Genomic DNA, 19444 nt, shown 5'->3' on the forward strand with positions numbered 1-19444 from the left:
AATGCAAGGTGTGAATACATTCCTACGCCATTTGACGTTTACCCGATTGCGTTGGGTTTGTCCACCTAAGACATTTCGTCAACGAAATCACAACATGACATACGGTGGAAGCCATCGGCTGATCGAGGAGGAAACACTACCCCTGTTTTCTCAGAAGCGTTACTACCCAGTCAAAATTGGCGACATCTTCAAACAACAATATCGAATCATTGCAAAGCTAGGTTATGGAGCGTATTCCACCGTTTGGCTTGCTCGAGACGAGATGCTAGTAACCCGAGCGTCTTTATAAATGTCAACTGATTCTTGTGCAGATCGAAGCAATATATCTCCCTAAAAGTCCGCATTGAAGATGGAAGGGAGACATCGCCAGTTGTCAATGAAGTTACCATACTCAGGCGCTTGAGTGAATTTGCTAGAGAAGCTGATGACCATCCGGGCATAGACTTCACGCGTCTTGCCCGCGACATCTTCGAGATTGATGGGCCATATGGCCGTCATTACTGTATTGTGACTAAACCACAAGGAGGTAGCCTTCGCACATTAAGTGGATGTCCGATCCATATCGAGCTCCGGAGGTGCTCCTGAAGCTTCCTTGGGCCTTCCCAGTCGATGTTTGGTCTGTGGGGGTCATGGTAAGTAGAAAAGCAAAGTATCAAAGGGCGTGAACCTGTATTAATGACCATCATCAGACACTCGAGCTTCTGGAAGGGAGAAGTCTCTTCGATCCCATTGATCGTGTTCACAATCAATACGTTCTCCCGTTGGCATTGTCTCAGTATATCGGATACCTTGGCCCTCCACCGCTGGAGATGATCAAACGAAGCCCGCTTTTCCGGGACATATTTTGACCAAGAAGGCAAGTTTTAGTGTTTCCTACCAATGACTTTGTATGTTTGCGCGAGACACTAATAACATTTGATGAACAACAGGCAATTGGATATCGGAACCCCCAATTCCAGAAACATCCTTGGAGAACTTTATCACCACTGTTCCTCCTGGAGAAGAAAAAGAGATACTTCTAAAGTTTATACGAAGAATATTGACTTGGGACCCGGAAGTGAGAGCAACGTCCTCTGTGATCATCAAAGATGAATGGCTTATGAGGCCCGTACTCTCGGCCTGAATCGAAGCAAGCAATTCAACGCCAAGGCCCTATATACGGGTTAGTAATATACTAAATAAAGGAGTAAACTCTTTGAGTTCGTGCCTCAGCCTCGTCGAGTTGTAAAGCCTCGTCGCTTAGTCATCCAAATCTGACCAATAGCATACAGTATCCGGTCTCCGTAAGGCTCACATGAATCGCCCAAATCGATTCTAAATCGACCCAAGCAAATCTTGATCAAGTGAGCGCCTTTGTTGCAAAATGCCAAGCTGGAGCCTGTCCCGGTCTTCCCAACCGTTGAACCTTGAAACTGCTGCCCTAGCATTCTTCTTGCTAGGGTGGACCAAGGATCTTCACACTGCTTTTGTGCTGACACACCTACTGTCCAACGCCTCTCCCGCTTCTCGTGCCTCCCCCCCGTTGCACGATTCTTTTCTGATACGGTGAGGCCAACTTATTGATCGCTTTACCCGTAGATCCATGGCCGAGCCAGTGAGTCTTTGACCGATCAGGACCGTACAGGTGGGTGCGGGAAATTTGGATGTCCGACAGGATCTCAGAGCAATGATAAGGAGTTGGGAATGAACATATGTATCAGACAGGATAAGCTTGGCAAGTTTCATTATATTCAAAGGGAAGATCGGCCAGAGGAAGAGATGGACATTTGCCATTGTCTACATTGACCCATACAAAGTAGATAGCAAGAGTAAATCCACAATCCCCGTATACCCGAAGATAGTTGCCTCCTCCTCTCCACCTATCTTCCCAGCTAGACCAAAGGGAACCGGTATATCCTCACAAATTCCTGGTCTGCTGCTTGATCGCAGCCCTCCTCTGTGGCTCCTGGTGGCTATACCTCTTGCCGAACAGCTCCTCGCATCGCCGCCGTCGTCCTTCGCCAATAAGGTTCCCATCGCGCTCAACGATGGCTTCCATGTGGCAAGGCACTGGATGAAAGCACCCTCCCCGAGATAGCCATCCTCAATGTCGGCCACTATGCTAACAACTTCACTGATACCGGAAGTAGGGCAAACGAAGGGGGACTGTTTCTTTCAATACCGATCCAAAGAGGTCTGAGACCGCTTCGCCTCCACTTCCTCAAGTGCCTCCCTTGCCTCTCTGGCCTCCCTTGCCTTCCACGTCTCCTTCGTTACGCGGCGAGGCCGTTTAACAAGGAGCTCCGTCGTCGGGAAGAACTGTGGGTTGAGTCTGTGGCCGAGCACCCGTTTTCGATTCGGTGCTGCTTGGATGACAGCGCCAGGATCAGATCGGGTAGCCTCATGCGTGGTCATGGGAGGCGGCGATGGCGGATATCGTGTAAGGGAACTGGCACTTCCTGTATCTCCGCATATCAGAACAAGGACGAGGCTCAATAGCACCGATGTAGAACTCACCCGAGTGGCAGTCGCTGACCAACGTGGAAACACACTGGGACCTGACATCCTCGTTCTCTGCCTCTTCCTCTTGTCCATCGCTCTCCTGTCTCAATTGGGAGGCGGATCCCTTCTCGATCTCCTCCTTAGACGGGTTGTGGCGGCCAGCATCACTGCCTGCGGCCTCTGCAAGCTGCTTCAGGTCCGCGGCGGGCTGTGGCACCCCACGACCAACTAGACGCGGGATAGAGGCTATTGTGGTGTTACAATGTGGGCAGTCACGCGGGGTCGCAACCGTCGTCTTCCGTATCCACCTAGCCAGAGCGAAGTATCCTCAAATTCGGCAAAGATGTCGTAGATTTAGCCAACAGCCGCCAGTGCATCTGAACCCATACCACTGCCACTGCACTCGTTACGACCATTGCATCAGATAGACTTTCCCTGATGCTCGATACACCATCCCGACTCATTTTCTTTGGCGCATTCGCTCGGCAGGCACTTCGGTTGCATTCCGCAAACTTTGCGAAGTTTTCCCAGACGGTTGTGGATGATCCATTGAATCCCTTCTCGTGGAAGGCTCTCGTCCTTTTATCGACAACTGAGCTCGGCGTCGAGGTGGAACGAGACCTGCCTCAGTGGAGTCGAAGGAAGTAGAAGCGCGACCGGATCGTCGGGCTGTAGATTCGTGGTCTTGAGAATATTCTGCTGAAGCAGGTCTTCGTCGCTTGACCGGTGTCACCTCATCGCGAGCCAGCTCGTCTTCAGAGGTGTCCGATCCGGCAGCAATGACCGTCGAACGGGATGCGGCTGGTCGTGGAGCTGGCGTTCGGGGTGGGCGCGGGCATCTGGCGAGCCACCTGGTTGGCATGGGCAATGGAGCTGTCCCGCTCTGTCTTTGCTAGGTCCCGATCGTTGCGGTAGGTCGTAGCGCCCTCTCGAAACCGTTCTGCTGTGTCTGTCATTGCGAAGGAGCGCGTTTGAGTCGTGTGATACTCTGGCTCCGCTCCAGGAGTGAGCGGCGCAGTGAGATGGTGCGCATAGGTTTGAAGGGTGCCGGTGCCTGCGTAGTAGGTAGCAGAAAAGCTACGTGCTTTGTTATCATACTCTGGCTCTGCAGCTTTGTAGTTCCGAAGTTCGTGTATAGCTCGAGCCCCAAATGCTCCGTCATACATGGCTTGTCTCTCGGCCACGTCCGCTCGTCCTTGAGCGCTTTCGCCCTCGACGAAGAAGTTCGGAGCAGCCGGACGAGTCGTATCGACCTTCGATGGAATAATATAAGGTCCTAAGTCAGCACGAACCCGCGGATGGATAGTCGAGAGTGACGCTCCGTGATAGACGTCGGGGCTGGGGTCGCTGAGATCTTTGTCGAACGGTTTCAGGTTGCTCAATGGCAAACCCATCTCGAAACGATGGCCCGCCTCATTTCCGGCGATGAAAGGGAGTACATTATACATTCCAGTAGTCTCGCCGGACGCTCTTGCGTTTGCCCGCCGAAAGGCTTTAAAATCTTCGTCTTTGAATCGCGACGGTGAGAGAGATGCCCGAGGGACGCGTTGTGCGGCCTGGATGTCACTCAGATTCGCCGGTTTTTGTGATAGACGACCATCGGGGTGCTCATACAGGCTCGGGTAGATGCCATTGTCGATCAGTTTTTGCTCAAAATTGCCGCTATACGGGGTGATCTTAGAAGAGGTGGTCCCAGTATAGGCGCTCGGCCTCGAGGAGGCTGAAGACCGTTTCCCGTTTGAGGAACTGGTATGACCGTTCATTCTGTCAAGGATCGGAGGTGAGCTGGCAAGCTGTCACAATCTCTGGTCAGTCTCCAAGGCCCACATCGGCATAGGAAAGACGTACCCCTCGAAGGTGTGATAGATCAGGCCCACCACATCGAGCAAATCTCTTGAGCAGTAGGCGAGCACGCCCTGTGGGAGATTCGGCCTTCGGTGTGAGTGTGCAAAGTGGCTGAACCTTCTCTTCAATGTGCCTGCGGTCAAACTCCCTGAGAGCGCCGCGACTCAATCGAATTTTGGACAGCGTGTCCCAGAAGCTGGGAGGACGATGGCGAGGGAGTGCACGGCTTTCCGAAAGAGGTCTTTGTTTCTTTGCTATCGGCTCCGGCTTGAGATCCTCGGGCTCTGGTGGGGATCGTCGTCGCTTTCTCGACTTGGGTTCCTCGAGGGCGAACATAAGGGAAGAGAGAAAGGGTCGAGGAGAAAGGGGTGAGGAGGCGGCCGCGAAGAAGGACACGATATTGCGCGGGGGGTTAGGCAGGGTTGCATGTTGAGAGGAGAGGTGTGACAGGATATCGATGCAGCACGTCGCATCCAGTCAATGGATTGGTGATACTATGGTATGTCTGTGTTGGATCGAGGCTGACACACGATTTCAAGCCGCAGGCGCTAAAGAATGGCTAATTGGACGAGAGGGCGGCGAGTGGTGTTAGCGTGTTAGCGTGTTAGTGGTACGGCGGCTCAGGTGGACCACTCACGACCAATGTCTCATGCAACTTGGTCTTTGATCTTTGAGAAACTCGACTCACTGCACCTCCAGCACATGGCAGTGTTGGTGCAATGATGGATTTTCTCAAAGACCAAGTTGCAAGAGACATTGGTCCAGTGGGCCGCCGTAGTCCAATCAGAATTTAACACGACACGGCAACGCTGCAAGCATTGGCGGTCCTCGACTGAGCGTGGCATCACCCGGTGAGGCAACCCTGTCGGATGCCCATTGAATGTTGTGCCTCGTCCATACGGAGTACAAGGCGGTGAGAGGAGTATTCTATTGTCAGCTATGTCAGATTCTAGGCATTCCCAGCCCCCAGGACTGGCCTGGGTATATAGTCAGCGCGTCCCCTGGGACCCTTGGACAGAGAACAGAGATTCCTTTTCACACTCAAAGCCTCCTACCTTTGACATATATAAGGAGCGTCTCACCGGCCCGATCCTGGTCCTAGGTGAAAGCTCACAACCTCACAACCTCACACGGCGTCTTGCTTCTGATATTGAGACTTGTCGTTGTTCCCTTATTGTTGGGAAGGGTACAGTGATATCGCCATGGTAAACAACTAGCACCAACCATCACCCGATATACCCTTGCACCATAATCGAACCCCTGGCATCTCGGAGCTGCATCCCACTGATTCATGTTTCTCTTCAAGACACAGTCCGCTGACCATTGCTTTTGTAAGGACGAATAGCCACCAACCATAAGAAAGGGGCCGGCCGTATTTATATGGAGTTGCGTGAGTGCTGCCCGGTCCATTCAACCACCTGTCCAAATTCAAGGTGTCTAAGCCTTGAGCTGTCTCGTCCTGTCTTCCTTTTGCTCTAAGGTATGTGACTCAGCTAGTGTTCCCGCTCACCACGAGATGAACGCTGATCAATCTAGGATCGCAGGATCTCTCTCTTTCATGTTGCGGATTGTCCACAATTGCCTCTACCAAGAACCATTACATTGTCTAACTCGAGGAATCCACCAGTGTAAATGCGGAAGAGGCGACATCTCGATCAAAACCAACAAGTGTCCGTTTTGCGACCACACTCGAGATGCAAGGTGCAGGACAGAAAAAGTGAGTAGATGATCTAGCTCAGGCATGGGGTCATCTGGATGGCAGAATCTTTTCGGCTTCCTCTCTGGCATATGGCTGTCTTCATATTACTGACGAACCTGCTAGCACCGATGTCCAGTTGGAAAGAAAAGTCATGTTTGAAGTGGTGGGCACTTTCCACGCGATCGAGTAGCGGAGGTAGTCTAGAGAATAGCTCCAATATGTCTGGTCTAGATTCCAATCCCCCTCTTGTGCAAAACCTCGAGATCGATCGTATTGGTTATGGCACCGGCTTAGTACCGATGGAATGTTATTCGGCAACACAGGCTGTGATACAGTTAGGAAGAGGAGTCGCAGTGGTTCCGATACTCGTTACCCTTTCTGAATACTGGGTAGAATCTTGCGATACCCATTCCTAAAACCTAAAACCTGAACAAGATATCTAAATTGTATACTTTATCTACAACGTCGGGTCATAGCTTTAGAGATAAGGGAATAATACGAGTATTTCGTCTTTCCCAGCCATTTCTCAATCGATTGAGGACTTCTCCCCTCGCCCACTTTTAATATCTCCTACCAGGCCTGTATATCGCACACCTGTATCAAACCGTCACTTGCATCAACGAGCTGCTGCTGGACGACGAACGACCACTGCCTTGGAGCAGCGTGTTCAAGCACTAGCAGACTCCGTGGTGGCCAGCCGGAGCCGCTAAAAAGGACAAGACGCCAACAACCCCCCGGCACCGCCTAAAGAACCGGCCTTCACTTTCTCGACGATCTGCACCTCTCGACTCTTCGGTTCGGCAGCACCTTGGTTCACTTGGCGCCCATTTCCCAGCAGGTCTCCATCACCTCTTCTTTCTTTCATCAAGCGACTTGTTAACCTGCTGTTATCCCAAGGCCGTTCTTTGCTGAATCTAGCTTCCCTCTTGAATTTTTTGACTGCTCCAATATTTGCAAGGCTTGAGAGGCAGAAAGTCTGCTAGATCTCTTATACGTTAGGAGGCCTTTGATCACTGGGACAAGTATTCTCAAAGTCTCTTCTGGAAACCCCTCTGTCACATAGTATATCAAGGGGTTCGGTCGTCTACCATTCGCTCCTAGCGGCAAAAGCGTTAGCGAATTGACGTTTACATTGTTTGGATAGATTTCAGCCAAAGCACACCCAACAACTAGAATAGTCCCGACCATCAAAACTGAAGTTGGAAGAGGGAATGACTGTTTTTCCTGGTAGGGATTGCCATACTCTCTGGATCCAACGGCTCCGGCGACTTTGAAGCTTGTTGTATAGTCTGCCAACGAGTTATCCACTCCTTGGGCAGGTCACCCAAAATATCCATTATGGTTAGGACAAGATTTTCGTAGCCATCGAAGGCCGAGAAAGGAAACATGCGGAATACCAACATATATATCTTTGCGCCGAGACCGTTAGCACCGCTACCTGCACAACCAGATCAAGAGTGGGACGTACTGCGCAGCCAGCTTGCCATAGGTCAGTTCTGTGATCGAAAGAATCCTCGAAGATAATTTCTGGGGCCCGGCATTCGGCTGGTAAAACGCATGGAGGAGGATTTTCCCCTTGGCTGAACACTTCGCCCAAATCGAGTATCTTGATATCTTCAAACTCTTCATCATTCCAGTCATACCATGTCTCGGTTTCCACATATTCCTTCGGAACCGACGGGCTTAATGGTTTACCATCTCGTCGAACCAACTTACTGCAGGCGGGTCCAGCAAGCTCGATCCAAATTCGTTTTTCACTGCTTGCCAAGCGATGACAGGTGAAAACAATATTGTTCATATTCAGATCTAGCCCGGTCAGTTGAATGAAGCAAAAAATACATCCCTAAGCAAGATCGACGTCGTAGATGATTGTAACACCTCGAGGGTTTCCCATACCTCCGTGCGTAAATCCAGTTCGATGTAAGACTTCAATGGCCTCTAGCAACTCCTGTGCAACTTTGAGGACGATATTCGGTGCAAGCCACGTGTCTTTATCTCTCAACTCCTCGAGAACAACAGGGAGACGTGGACCAAGGAGTTCGGTAACGAGACACAGATGACTGCCATTTGGCCCTTGGTGGAAGAAGTGGTCTCGTAGTTGCACGAAGAACCGAGATAGCCCAGACTCCTGTGGAAGCTTCGCCAGACGCTTATGCGATCTTAGTTCTCGAGAATTTTGGGATTTCTCAGCAGTCAGAATTTTGATTGCGACCCATTCATCCATGCTAGATCTTGTGAGTACCGTGCGTCGTCTTGTGAATGATGCTACTTTACCTTCCGTCAAGTGCAAGCCATACTGTAGAAGATCCACCATGACCCAACTTATTGTAAACTGTGTAGCGACCATTGCCGAAAGTGTCCCTAATCGATACAGGGTGGTAGCCTCCAGGTCGGTATTTATCGATACGCTCTTCTGTGTGAAGGAGAGGTTCGGTTTCGTACTTCTCCAGCTCTGCCTCATATGTCGACATAGTGGAAAGCTTGCAGATTGATCTACCCCATAGGAAGGGCCTAGAAGGTCTTTTGAGAATATTCAGGTAAGTATTGCTGGGTGCCGATGTTGAACTGGTAATGAGGAAGTGAAAGTGGAGGTGAAATTGACCGTGACAGTGTTGTGCAGGCGTGGGTTCGTCGGGGGAACGTCCGAAAAGTAGGATTCCAGGCAACACCTTCTATCACGGAGCTAACTAGTTTGGGGAAAGAACAAAAAAGGGCGATTTGTACTGATTTGGATGGTTTTAGATGGCATTAATGCCAGGTTTGAATTAACGAAGATGCAACAGGAAACACTTAAAAGTACACCTTGAGCCCTAGGTGCCTGGCTGCAGTAGGTGGGCGGTTATTTTGGGGGAGGTGTAGCTACGCCCCAGATATTGGGAATACCATTCGCCAATCTTGCAGGCCGCCAAAGCTATCGACTGTGAGTATGGCTGACGCCGGTAGACCGCCAAAGGCAACCGCAAGGGAGTCACGATGATATAAAGAGATAAGCGGAAGACGAGTTCGCTCTGGCGATACCGCCTCGACATATTGTAGGCGATCCGAGGCAGCATACCGGCTTCAGCTATGACCCGTTCATTTTTGCGTAAGCGGTCGGCCCAGCCTATGCCTTGTTTTGGAGCTCCTCCTTCATATTTGCATATTCTGCAACCATCGAGGTCCAGTCCTGGGTAGGATACGACCAGCATTCCGTCCAAGGCAACTTTTTGATACTCAGAAACACCTCGACGTTCAACATCCTGCTGCAGCTGGACTCTTTCACCGTACACCCCTTGCCGTTGCTGCCCGTTGCTCTAGAGGCTCGGCGTGGTTGGCTCTGTCTAGTGCTGGTACGTAGCGTGCAAGCGTGATATACTCGGTCGTTTATGGCCGACATATCGCTGCGAAGGTATCTCTGAGATGTCGAAACGCCTGCGGTCCTCCGAAAAATGCAAGAAGAGACGGATCAGATATTGCATTTCGGGAATCTTGAGATTCTGTGTAGATTCCTTAAGGGATTGATAGATGTCGTTGGGAGACACTGCTTTTCCCACGATCGATTCAAGATCTGATCTGTCCACGCCGTCGAATCGTTGTCTGGTTCATGTTTGGGATCTTCGTGAAGCTTTCCTTTTCTTGATGATTGGCTTTGTGGAATGGCCGAAGAAGATGCCGGATTGTTTCGAGCAACGCGAGATCTAGTGTTTCGACGAGGATCATCATTCTCTTCCTCAATCCTGTCCTGTGGTCGTATGCTCGAGTCGTGTCTGGTAAGGTCTGACGTATGCTCAGGATCCCGTTCGCCGCCACGCAAGACGGATGGTGACTAGAGGCCTGGATCAACCTGAAGATGAATTGACAACTAGGTCTTCGCTGACCGTAGTGACCTCCGAACCCTCAAAGATCTGACAATCTTTAGCTTAGCTACCTATGGAGCTGACCATATCAAGCGCCTGGGATGCTGAAAGTCGATCTGAAGGTTTGAACCTCATTAGGCCCTGGATGACTGGGAGGAGACGCTTCAGACTCTCGTCGCGGATCCGGTCTTCAAATTTTTGCTCCAGCTTAAACCGGGGGGGTTTCTCATCCACTAATGAATTTACTAGTTAGATCCCATTAAGAATAGACCAAGAACAAGTTCAAAATCAACTGGCCATGCGTTGGAAATTGACTTGCGTAGCGAATAATCCCTTCCGGATTTCAGTCGCATATCGTTCCATTTTTGCTGCCATTCCACCGGCAATTCCTCCACAAAATAAATCATTTGTGCAACCAGCCCGTCATCGTACCAATATTGAAACGGCACCGATCCAAAGAGGAATGTATATATCTGCCCAAGTAGATGTCAGTATGTCTTTTGGAGTTTTGGGTGGGCGTTCACACCATAATACCCGCACGCCATAAATCGTGTCCGTAGTTACAGCAGCCCGTGAAAATCGTTTCTGGAGACCTTAAATGTGAAGGTTGAGGGAGCTTGTCAGGCTCGGCTCCTTTCGGGAAAGCCTCTCCCAAGTCAAAAACCCGAATATCTTCCTCATCTTCATCTATCCAGTTATCCCAGCCTGTTGCTTTTACCAGCTGTGACGGTACGCCTCGACTTAAAGTCTTTCCATCTCGACGTGTCAATTTTTCCGTCTCAGGCGGGCCGAGGGCCTCAAAGAGTTCCTCTTCTGTCAACTTTGATAAATTATTAGACGTGAAGGCAACATTCCTGCCACTCAAATCTGGATAAGTCAGCGCCCGACTCGAAGATTTAACATTTCGAGCGAGAGATCTTAAGTATAACATCTGGATTCCGACATACCCCCATGTGTGTAGTCAACCTCATGCATGAATTGAATAGCTTGCAGCAGTTGTTTAGACATTCTGAGGATAGTTGCCGGTTCGAGAACGTCTCCACCTAGATTGATATCTCCGACGACCGCATCAACGGTAGGACCAAGTAACTCAAACACCAGGCACTGATGGTTTCCATTAGGCCCTTGGTGAAAGAAATGACCGAGTAACTGGACGATGTATTTGGAGCCTAGATTTCCATTGGCCATGCTTGCCAATGATAGTAAATTATGAAGTTCTTGAGATTGCTTCGAACTGTTCGCCGTTTTAATTTTGATCGTAACCCATTCTCCGCGCCTGCGATCAGTCAGTAAGACACAGCATGTAATTTTACGTCTTGCTGTGATATACTCTTGGTCTAAAGCCAGCCAGACGGTGGAATACCCACCCCAGCCAAGCTTGTGATGTACCTTGTAACGGCCATCCTTGAAGATATCTCCAAGGCAGACCGGATGGAATCCACCAGGGCGGTACTTCGACATATCCTCTTGGTTCATAAGAAGGTTTGTATCATGATAGATAGATAAGTCTTCCATGACGGATCCGCGAGGGGACTGCGAATGTTGTTGAGGAGGGACGGTAGAATAAACAAGTTGGTGTAAGCGCCATCCAAGGATAAAGTCGCGATCTCTACGGCGGAGTGCAGTCATATCGATACAGAACAGCCATTCTCGAGCTGCAACGAGACGATTCTCCCTAGATATTCAATTACTAGCGGTCCTTCTCTGGAGTTGATGTGTCGAAGTAGTGATTGGCTATTCAGTAACATCATTGCAGTCCACATCCTATCTTATGTCAATAAGCCAGTGGTGGAAAGACAAAGACCATCCTCGCGAAATCGCTACGGTAAAAGCGCAATATAAACAGGCTTCTTCCATCTGCAACAGGTTTGTCAATACTTCTGGGATGATGAATCTTGGACTGATATCACAAGATTCACGGCGATTCGACGCACAGAGTTCTGAAGCAGAAGTGGGAGAGTCTTTGGCAACTCATAATCTTGACATAAGTATGATGATTGCGATAATTTTCTATGGGTTGGACTAGCCGTTTCAAAAGTTCTTCACCCTAAAATCTTGCTCAATTCTTGTCTTTTTCAACGCACTTTGTGCGTGCTATAGTACCGAGATGAAGCGTCGCTTCGAGAGGATTCATGACGTTGTTGAGTCTGTTGAAGAGTATCGACACGGTGGTTACCATCCGGTGCACCTCAACGATATATTCAACTATAGGTACAAAATTGTCGGAAAATTAGCCCATGGTCAATATTCCACTGTGTGGCTAGCTCTTGACCAGAGGTACAGTCATCTTCAAACCTTTCCTCAAAAAGTTCAGGGTTAAGTTAAAGGGAGCAGTTCTCAGCGGCATGTCGCACTGAAAATTGTCAAGGCGGACCAGTCAAAGACGAACAATGAACTCGAAATTCTCCAACATCTGTCGAGCTCATCACTTTCACACCCTGGAAGAAAATATGTAATAGAGCTACTCGACCATTTTCAACACAATGGCCCTAACGGCACCCATCTCTGCCTCGTGCTGCCAGTGATGTTGTCTGACGGCAGGGAAATGACTGTCCGGGGCCAACTACGCGATGCAGCCTATGTAAAGAAACTATCTGCAGAGATAGTTCTTGGTTTGGATTTTCTCCACGAGTCCAACGTTATCCACTGTGGTAGGCTTTGCATTCTGTCCTTCCTGCCCCTTCCACGCACGAGCTACCCCCTCTGACTCTTGTCAGACCTGCAACCAGCAAACATTTTGTTCTCTTTGGCTGCCTCGTCCGACCTTGATATCCCGCTCCGACAGCCAGAATTCTGTCCTGTGAAGTGGCTTGAGGGAATAGTCGTTGACGAATCTGCTCCAAAGTACTTGCTACCTTCGCAGAGATTTCGTGGAGCGTTGGATAAGGCGGAGATTTCTTCTCTTGTTGTCAAAATCGGTGATCTTGGGGGAGGGAAGTCTATCTCGAACCATGGTATTGAAGGTCGTCAAAGCTAAACATTGAAAACAGCTACATCGCAAGATATTCGAGTTCGCGAACAGCCAGTAACCCCGAGGGCGCTTCGTGCTCCCGAATTGATTCGCAGAGGCCACTGGGATGCTAGCATCGACATCTGGTGCTTGGGATGCTTGGTGAGTCTCAGTTGCTCTTTTGCTATAACTTAGCCAACCTAACCACGTGGAGATCTTCGAATTTGCTACAAACGAGCCACTCTTTACATTAAACACCTTTAGCGTTACTGCAGAGTACGTCAACGAGGAACATGAGTCTCTCATCTGCGACAGAATCGGCAATGATGGTCAGGATTGTGGTGTCTTTTCGGACTACCTGAAGCAACGGCTGCCTTCAACCTTCGGAGAAAAAGATATCCAACCATTTGCAGCATTTCTCCGCAGCATGTTGCAAACGAATGCGCGTCAACGTATTTTCTCGGCACAGTTACTTCGTCATCCATGGCTCGTGGAAGGACTTAGATGCGATACCTTGTCGTCCGAAATCTCGAGAACTGTCAACAAGGATGTCGGGTCCCTTGAGCACTCTACTTCATTTCTGCCCCAGAAGCCCGAGGTTGTTCCTTAAACCAAGGAAGCTGGATTTGAGGAATTCATAGCTGCACTGCTGGCAATACTCGAAAGGTCGAAAGGCCAGATCAAGCAGACGTTGGAGGAGAATTGAGGAATGTGCATTATTACAGTACAGTAAGCCAGTTTCGAGACGCATTTGTTGTCCGTTTGGTCTCGGCTCGGATGTATTCTCTTACGTGCTCCTCATTGACGGCTGGAATTCTGTGTGCACAAACCTATCGATCCGCACATTTGGTCCCTTATACCGGCTGTTGCTGTGCTCGTGTAGTGTGCTGATCAGACAATCGTTTCTTGGAAGGATGTCGCATCCCATCCTTGAGTTTGGCTCTGTCGACCGGTTGCGAATAATAAGTTCTAACCGACCGACTGCCTCCATTTACCCATTCCTTGCCTTCACAGGACCTCCGCCATCGCCGCCTCCCATGGCCACGCATGCAGTGCCACGAACTTTCCGGTGCTCATGAAGCCCCTGGCTGGTCCTTGGGCACAAACTGAGTAAGGAACTCATCTTCGTAAAGGTCCTGGGCTGACGGCCTCTCTTCCGGAAGCCAACGAAAAATTTTGTGAGCGAGGGCTAGGAGTAGTTCCTTGTCCTTGCCCTCTAGACGTGTCTCACGCGACTCAAGAGTCTGGTCGGGAATCGGTGTCGCAGCAATCCAGTTGCCTTTGATCGTTAATGAGGCTATTCCAAGCGATATAGAGACACTACCAATTCTAGAATCGGGGATCCTTACCTTCTGAGTCCCAGCACTGACGACATCGATCGCTGCGATGCAAAAACTGCTTCGGTGGGGGTCCCATGAGAGAGACCATCTCAGCAAAGTGGAGCTCATCGTTCAAATGGCCGTCCTTGACAGCATAGAAGAGATTGCCGCTTTCGAATAGGCTCCAAATCTACCGATATATTAAAAGCGACACATAAAATGAACCTTAGGACGTTATGATACGTACCATGACTCCAATAGACCAGATGTCTATCTTCGAGTCCCATTCTATACCAGCGATAATCTCAGGCGCTCGAAAAACCCCCGGCATGACGCCGCCAGAGTACTTTTGCCCCGGATCCCCCAAGCGAGCAGCGCCGAGATCGGTAATAAATGGCGGATTGTAGGTCGTTGGCATGGTATAAGAAAGATAGATGATGCGATCCGCTAAAACCTTACGCGGCGATGGGCTAGCAAGTTCGGCCTGCTCGACTTTAGACGTCGCAATAGCGTCGGCCCCGACTAGGATGTTGTTGGGCGATAGGTCTAGGATACTTCTTAACTAATACGCTGCGATGTGGCCAGATAAGGGACAGACCTGTATGCACTACCCCCACCTGGTGCAAGAAGTCTAGGCCCGTCACAATCATGAACAAAACTTTCTGCAAGAGTGTCTTTTCAAGAGCCCTGTTCTCGAACAAGTCTCTTAAATTGGTCAGGGTAACGCCTAGTGTCTCGAAAACCAGACATTGGTGAAATCCATAAGGACCTCTGATACGGAAGTCGTCCAGCGACACGCGCGGCCTTTCCTTACCAGGGTGGTCCGCGTTAATAGACTTGATATGGTGAGAAATGGCCAATTCCTGGGTATCATCTTCTCCGACGATGCAGACCTTGAGAGTGACCAGGGCGTTTTCACTCGATAGGAGTCAGCAGGATGCGACGGAAACACGGTATACCAAAGTCGACTTACTGCAGATCCCGGCAAAGCCAGACGGTAGAGGCCGTGCCAAAGCCCAACTTTGCGACGACCTGGTACCTCGACTCGAAGACGTCGCCCAGTCGGACGGGATAGAACTTTTCGGCTTTGTAGCCAACGAGTCTCTCCTCCTCGAACTTCTCATGCTTCGGGAGGGCGGCGAAGCCGTCACTCGGAAAGGTGCGAGGCTGAATAGACATCCTGCGTGCGGAGCTGGCCATCCACACCTGTTCAAGTCGCCTGGTGAGTCGAGGAGTAATCAGGTAGTTCCAGGGTACAACTGGAGACCAGGAATGTAGTTGGGGCCTTATTATACGTGGAAAGGCCAACGCCATCATCGTTATGGTTAGGAGGGCAGGCAGTCGGATGTGAAGGGTAGGAAAGAGCGGCGGGACTGGTTCTGCCGTAGGCGGCTCGGCAGCCTTCACCCTATCTTGACGACCGATCAGGTGAACTCGAGACCCAAGCTTGATCCCCCCCTTGACCTAGAGTCGACGTTTGAGTTGCCGCCGAAGCCACCCAGTGTTCTGTTGACGGGAGTAAAGCTTCGCATCAACAAGCAGCATCACACAACTCTAGCAGCGACAGACGGGCAGAAGAGGTTAACTCCACTATCAAAATGAAGAAAAACTGTCTGCTCGTACTGTGCAAAGTCACGAGTCTGACGCTTTTGAGGGGGGAAGATGGCCGCGTGTCCTCCAAAGACCAAGCTAGCCTCCCCACAGCCCGCTTGTCTCTCGCGAATAACCAAGAGAGCAGCTTCACCTTCTTTTGATCAAAGGTTTAGGGGCTGAGACGGGCTGGGACGGCCCCGAATGCCGAGATGGCTGCATCTCAAACGCATACCAAGCTTCGTAAGGGGCACATCGAACTTGACACCATGTTCGTCCACTTTCAAGAGGATATCTACGACTCACAGCAATATGTACCTTCTATTTAGTTAACCCCCCCGCCCTTCGATATGTCGTCTCCGATCTTCACCGACACAAACTTAGACTATGACGATGAATCATGGGAGCGAAGTATGCAGATTTGCGATGCATGGAAGAGCAAGCTTCTCAAGAGGGACAACCTCGTAAAGATTGGGAAACTGATAGACAAATATAGGGGTGGCATTCCCGACTCGCTCTCAACCCCTCAGAAAGGTGCTTTCAATGCTTGGATTCGCTTGAAGTTTGTCGATGGGGGCTCTGCAGTCATGCGAATTCCAATGCCTGGAAAGACAATGTTCCCGGCAGAAAAGATCCAACGTGAGGTCGCTGTGATGCGATTTCTTGCGGATAAGACCAGTATCTCGCTTCCGCTTGTTCTCCATTCGGGCGCAGCTGAGGAGAGTCCGGATGGCCTAGGTCCGTTTATTATCATGGAGTTCATTGAACACGAGTGTGACCTCGTTGACGCGCTCAACACACCGGACATCCCATACGAAGAGCGCCCCATTCTGGATCCATGCATATCCAACGAACGGCTACATTTTATATATGGGCAAATGGCGGATATCATGCTTGCGAGATGTCTCTTCCAAAGACTGGCAAGGGAAGGCCAGCTTTCCAAATACGGCAACCAAGGGCCATTTCCCCTGGTCAACGATGATTTTAGGCCAGCAAACGTTCTGTCGAACGCCAAATTCCAAGTCACCGGAACAGTGGACTGGGAATTCACGTACGCTGGGCCCTGCGAATTTGCTTACAGTGCACCAGCCTGGCTTCTACTTGAGCTTCCTGAGTAATGGCCGGAAGGACTGGACGATTGGACGCGCGTCTACGAGCAACGCCTTCCCATATTCCTGGCAGCTATCCGTGAGAGAGAAACTGCTGCCATCAAACGCGGGATATTGAAGCAAGACCAGTGCCTCTCGCTTTTTGTTCACGACAGCTGGAAGCCTGGGGATTTTTGGGTCAGTTATGCAGCGAGGCGATGCTGGGCATTTGATATGGTTTATTGGGCGAAGATTGATAAGAGGTTCTTTGGTGATGGAACCGTCGACGATCGCCTCAAACTTCTGACTATGGAGGAGAAAACAGAACTGGACCAGCTTGTGAACAGAATGGTGAAAGCCGAGCACGGAATTGACGGAAGCAAGTACTTCAGGAGAGCGGTGAACTTTGCAAATTTAACCAGTCAGTCTTAGGCTGGCAGGTATGGCGATCCTTAGGTTAGCCACGTTCGAGCGTTCCTCCAACTCTCGCTCTTGTATTGAATGGCCACCCTGTTCACAAGATGACGGCCGTTGCGGTGAAGGAGTATATTGGCTCGACCTCGACCTTCTATGAAATCGAGGAGGGTATGATCCTAAAGTCGATACATCCGACCCTAGCCGAAAGAGATGGATATAAGGTGCTTGTTGAGATGAAAATCTTCGAAAGATTGGGAGAGCACCCGAGCATTGTCAAGTATGTAATTCCAGATAACACCACGAGACGTGTCATTTTTGACGATACCCAGGTACAGAGGCTATCACGATGGTTCAGACCTCAAAGGATTACTATTTCTTGAGGCAAGCCACGGTAATCTACAGGACTACATCGACCAGAACAACGACAATATACCTGTACCACTGCGGAGGAAATGGTGTCGACAAGCGACCGAGGCCATTCAGTACATCCATGGCAAAGGCATCATACATTCGGACCTTCGACCAGAGAACTATCTGGTTCACGCATCTTCTTCACGCTCTCTCAATCTCCAACTGTGCGATTTCGGTGGTGCCATGTGTCGAGATTTGGGTCTGGATGGAAGAGGCCTACCAGATCCTCCCTTTTGGGATTTGAAATGGGAGTCAACAGTCGGCACCGACATCTTCAGCCTGGGGTCCATCTTCTATACCGTCATGACTGGTCTGTGGCCTTACAAATCGAGGCACCTAATCAAAGAGGTGGAAGAAGAAGAAGAAGAAGAAGAAGAAGATAGATGGCAATTCGAAGACCGAGTTATTGCGTTACTAGAGAAAGGGGTATATCCGGATGTGGAAGGCATCACAGGCGGCACCATCATGATGCGATGCTGGAAGAAACAGTACCTCAAGGCAGACGACGTCCTAGAGGCTCAAATGGATCTTTCCGAAGAGCTCACAGACTCAAGCTGATCAAGAGAGGCTCACACTGCCGGGAGGTTGGCTTGGTAGTACAGTTAGGAGAAACAGAGACAGGGTTGGCGATTCGAGCCCTTCGTTTGCTTGCTGCGTAGCCACGTGCTGTATGACCAAAGATTGTCCTTCATCTGCCCGAGTACGACCCCATCGCCGAGACCACGAGGACTGAATGACTGATCTGGCTCTCGTCCGTTGAACATCGCAGCAGTATGCCTTTTGGAAATGGCCCTGCTAATTCAGAACACTTGCGGCCGCCTCTTTCGCGTAGTGCTTCGACGTCGGCAACGTGACCGTTCCCAGTACTTGTCCTTCTGTTAAAGTAAGTGGGTTAAACGCCTGCCCATACCTCATCCACCGAGACTAGCATTTATACACCGCTCTCTTGGTCAGCCAAAGACAACCAGGCGACAGGTGTTCTGCTCCATGTCACTGGTGCGACAGGATTCTTCAGCCTCGAGCAACTTCCAGGAGCCAACCCTACACAAAGCAGGGAGTTTGTCAAGCAAATCCCGGTGGGACCCATAATTGGCGCGACCCGAACAACAGCTGATTTCGGTCATCACGGGCACGCCCATCGACAAGCGCACGCGATCGTGGAACTGCCAGCACTGGGTGGAAGCTGGCATCAGGAGAGTCGCGAATCAGAGGTGGATGGGTGGGCGAACCAACTCCGAAGCAATTAGTGCCATGGTTGATGTGATCATGCAAACTAAGGACGAGGAGGATTAGATATGTCTTTGTAATCTAGTGTTATGAAACATCAGGATCGAGAGACTGACCGTTCTAGACATGCCATTTGCGAGCTACCTGCCAGTCTAATTGGCTGGAATCATCAGTGCCTTGTCAAATGGCCCAGGAAATGGTTCACCATGAGCTCTGGCCGGGTATCGTGTGTCAAAAATGATGGCGGCATATTCGCGATAGTCAGTATGAGCAGCTCGGAAGAATTGAACAAATTCCCAACGCCCGGGGTACCATCCTGCCGTTTCCTAGTCGACGAGGCCCACGAGACGACCTTCTCTGACGATGATGTTGGTTATGCTCAAGTCGCCAGGGGTGAAGACGATTTTGTAGGTCGTCGAGAGAAGGTCCTGAAGCTTTTTTCGGTAAATCTAGGGTGTCGAGGAAATGGTGTTGCTCAACAAAAACTCATTAAAGTCGGTTTCTCTGAAAAAAGGGGGCCGCGGTTCACATCGCGACGGCGGTCGACCGCTCGACGACGCTCGACGCAGCCGATATAGCTT

General features: G+C 50.2%; 8 protein-coding genes across 8 annotated transcripts; 3 read left to right on the top strand and 5 right to left on the bottom strand.

Annotated features, from left to right (window-relative positions):
• Positions 1–94: 94 nt before the first annotated feature.
• PV05_03349 (uncharacterized protein) lies at positions 95–289 on the top strand (the record flags this gene model as incomplete). Its single annotated transcript, XM_013463986.1, has 1 exon — positions 95–289. One exon carries the CDS (start codon positions 95–97, stop codon positions 287–289), a length of 195 nt encoding a protein of 64 aa, XP_013319440.1.
• Positions 290–2154: 1865 nt separating this feature from the next.
• PV05_03350 (uncharacterized protein) lies at positions 2155–2394 on the bottom strand (the record flags this gene model as incomplete). Its single annotated transcript, XM_013463987.1, has 1 exon — positions 2155–2394. The coding sequence occupies one exon, from the start codon at positions 2392–2394 to the stop codon at positions 2155–2157; it is 240 nt and encodes a 79-aa protein (XP_013319441.1).
• Positions 2395–3236: 842 nt separating this feature from the next.
• PV05_03351 (uncharacterized protein) lies at positions 3237–4662 on the bottom strand (the record flags this gene model as incomplete). Its single annotated transcript, XM_013463988.1, has 2 exons — positions 3237–4274; positions 4330–4662. 2 exons carry the CDS (start codon positions 4660–4662, stop codon positions 3237–3239), a joined length of 1371 nt encoding a protein of 456 aa, XP_013319442.1.
• A 3206-nt stretch (positions 4663–7868) lies between these two features.
• PV05_03352 (uncharacterized protein) lies at positions 7869–8496 on the bottom strand (the record flags this gene model as incomplete). The annotated part of the gene is made up of 2 exons (XM_013463989.1): positions 7869–8250; positions 8300–8496. 2 exons carry the CDS (start codon positions 8494–8496, stop codon positions 7869–7871), a joined length of 579 nt encoding a protein of 192 aa, XP_013319443.1.
• Positions 8497–10381: 1885 nt separating this feature from the next.
• Positions 10382–11376, bottom strand: PV05_03353 (uncharacterized protein; the record flags this gene model as incomplete). The annotated part of the gene is made up of 3 exons (XM_013463990.1): positions 10382–10728; positions 10809–11137; positions 11192–11376. The coding sequence occupies 3 exons, from the start codon at positions 11374–11376 to the stop codon at positions 10382–10384; spliced, it is 861 nt and encodes a 286-aa protein (XP_013319444.1).
• Positions 11377–13884: 2508 nt separating this feature from the next.
• PV05_03354 (uncharacterized protein) lies at positions 13885–15309 on the bottom strand (the record flags this gene model as incomplete). Its single annotated transcript, XM_013463991.1, has 5 exons — positions 13885–14108; positions 14161–14320; positions 14378–14676; positions 14729–15048; positions 15104–15309. The coding sequence occupies 5 exons, from the start codon at positions 15307–15309 to the stop codon at positions 13885–13887; spliced, it is 1209 nt and encodes a 402-aa protein (XP_013319445.1).
• An 811-nt stretch (positions 15310–16120) lies between these two features.
• Positions 16121–16838, top strand: PV05_03355 (uncharacterized protein; the record flags this gene model as incomplete). The annotated part of the gene is made up of 2 exons (XM_013463992.1): positions 16121–16131; positions 16217–16838. 2 exons carry the CDS (start codon positions 16121–16123, stop codon positions 16836–16838), a joined length of 633 nt encoding a protein of 210 aa, XP_013319446.1.
• Positions 16839–17329: 491 nt separating this feature from the next.
• Positions 17330–18194, top strand: PV05_03356 (uncharacterized protein; the record flags this gene model as incomplete). Its single annotated transcript, XM_013463993.1, has 2 exons — positions 17330–17502; positions 17555–18194. 2 exons carry the CDS (start codon positions 17330–17332, stop codon positions 18192–18194), a joined length of 813 nt encoding a protein of 270 aa, XP_013319447.1.
• Between the last annotated feature and the right edge of the window lie 1250 nt (positions 18195–19444).

This window comes from Exophiala xenobiotica (assembly GCF_000835505.1).
Source record: "Exophiala xenobiotica strain CBS 118157 unplaced genomic scaffold supercont1.2, whole genome shotgun sequence".
NCBI lineage: Eukaryota > Fungi > Ascomycota > Eurotiomycetes > Chaetothyriales > Herpotrichiellaceae > Exophiala > Exophiala xenobiotica.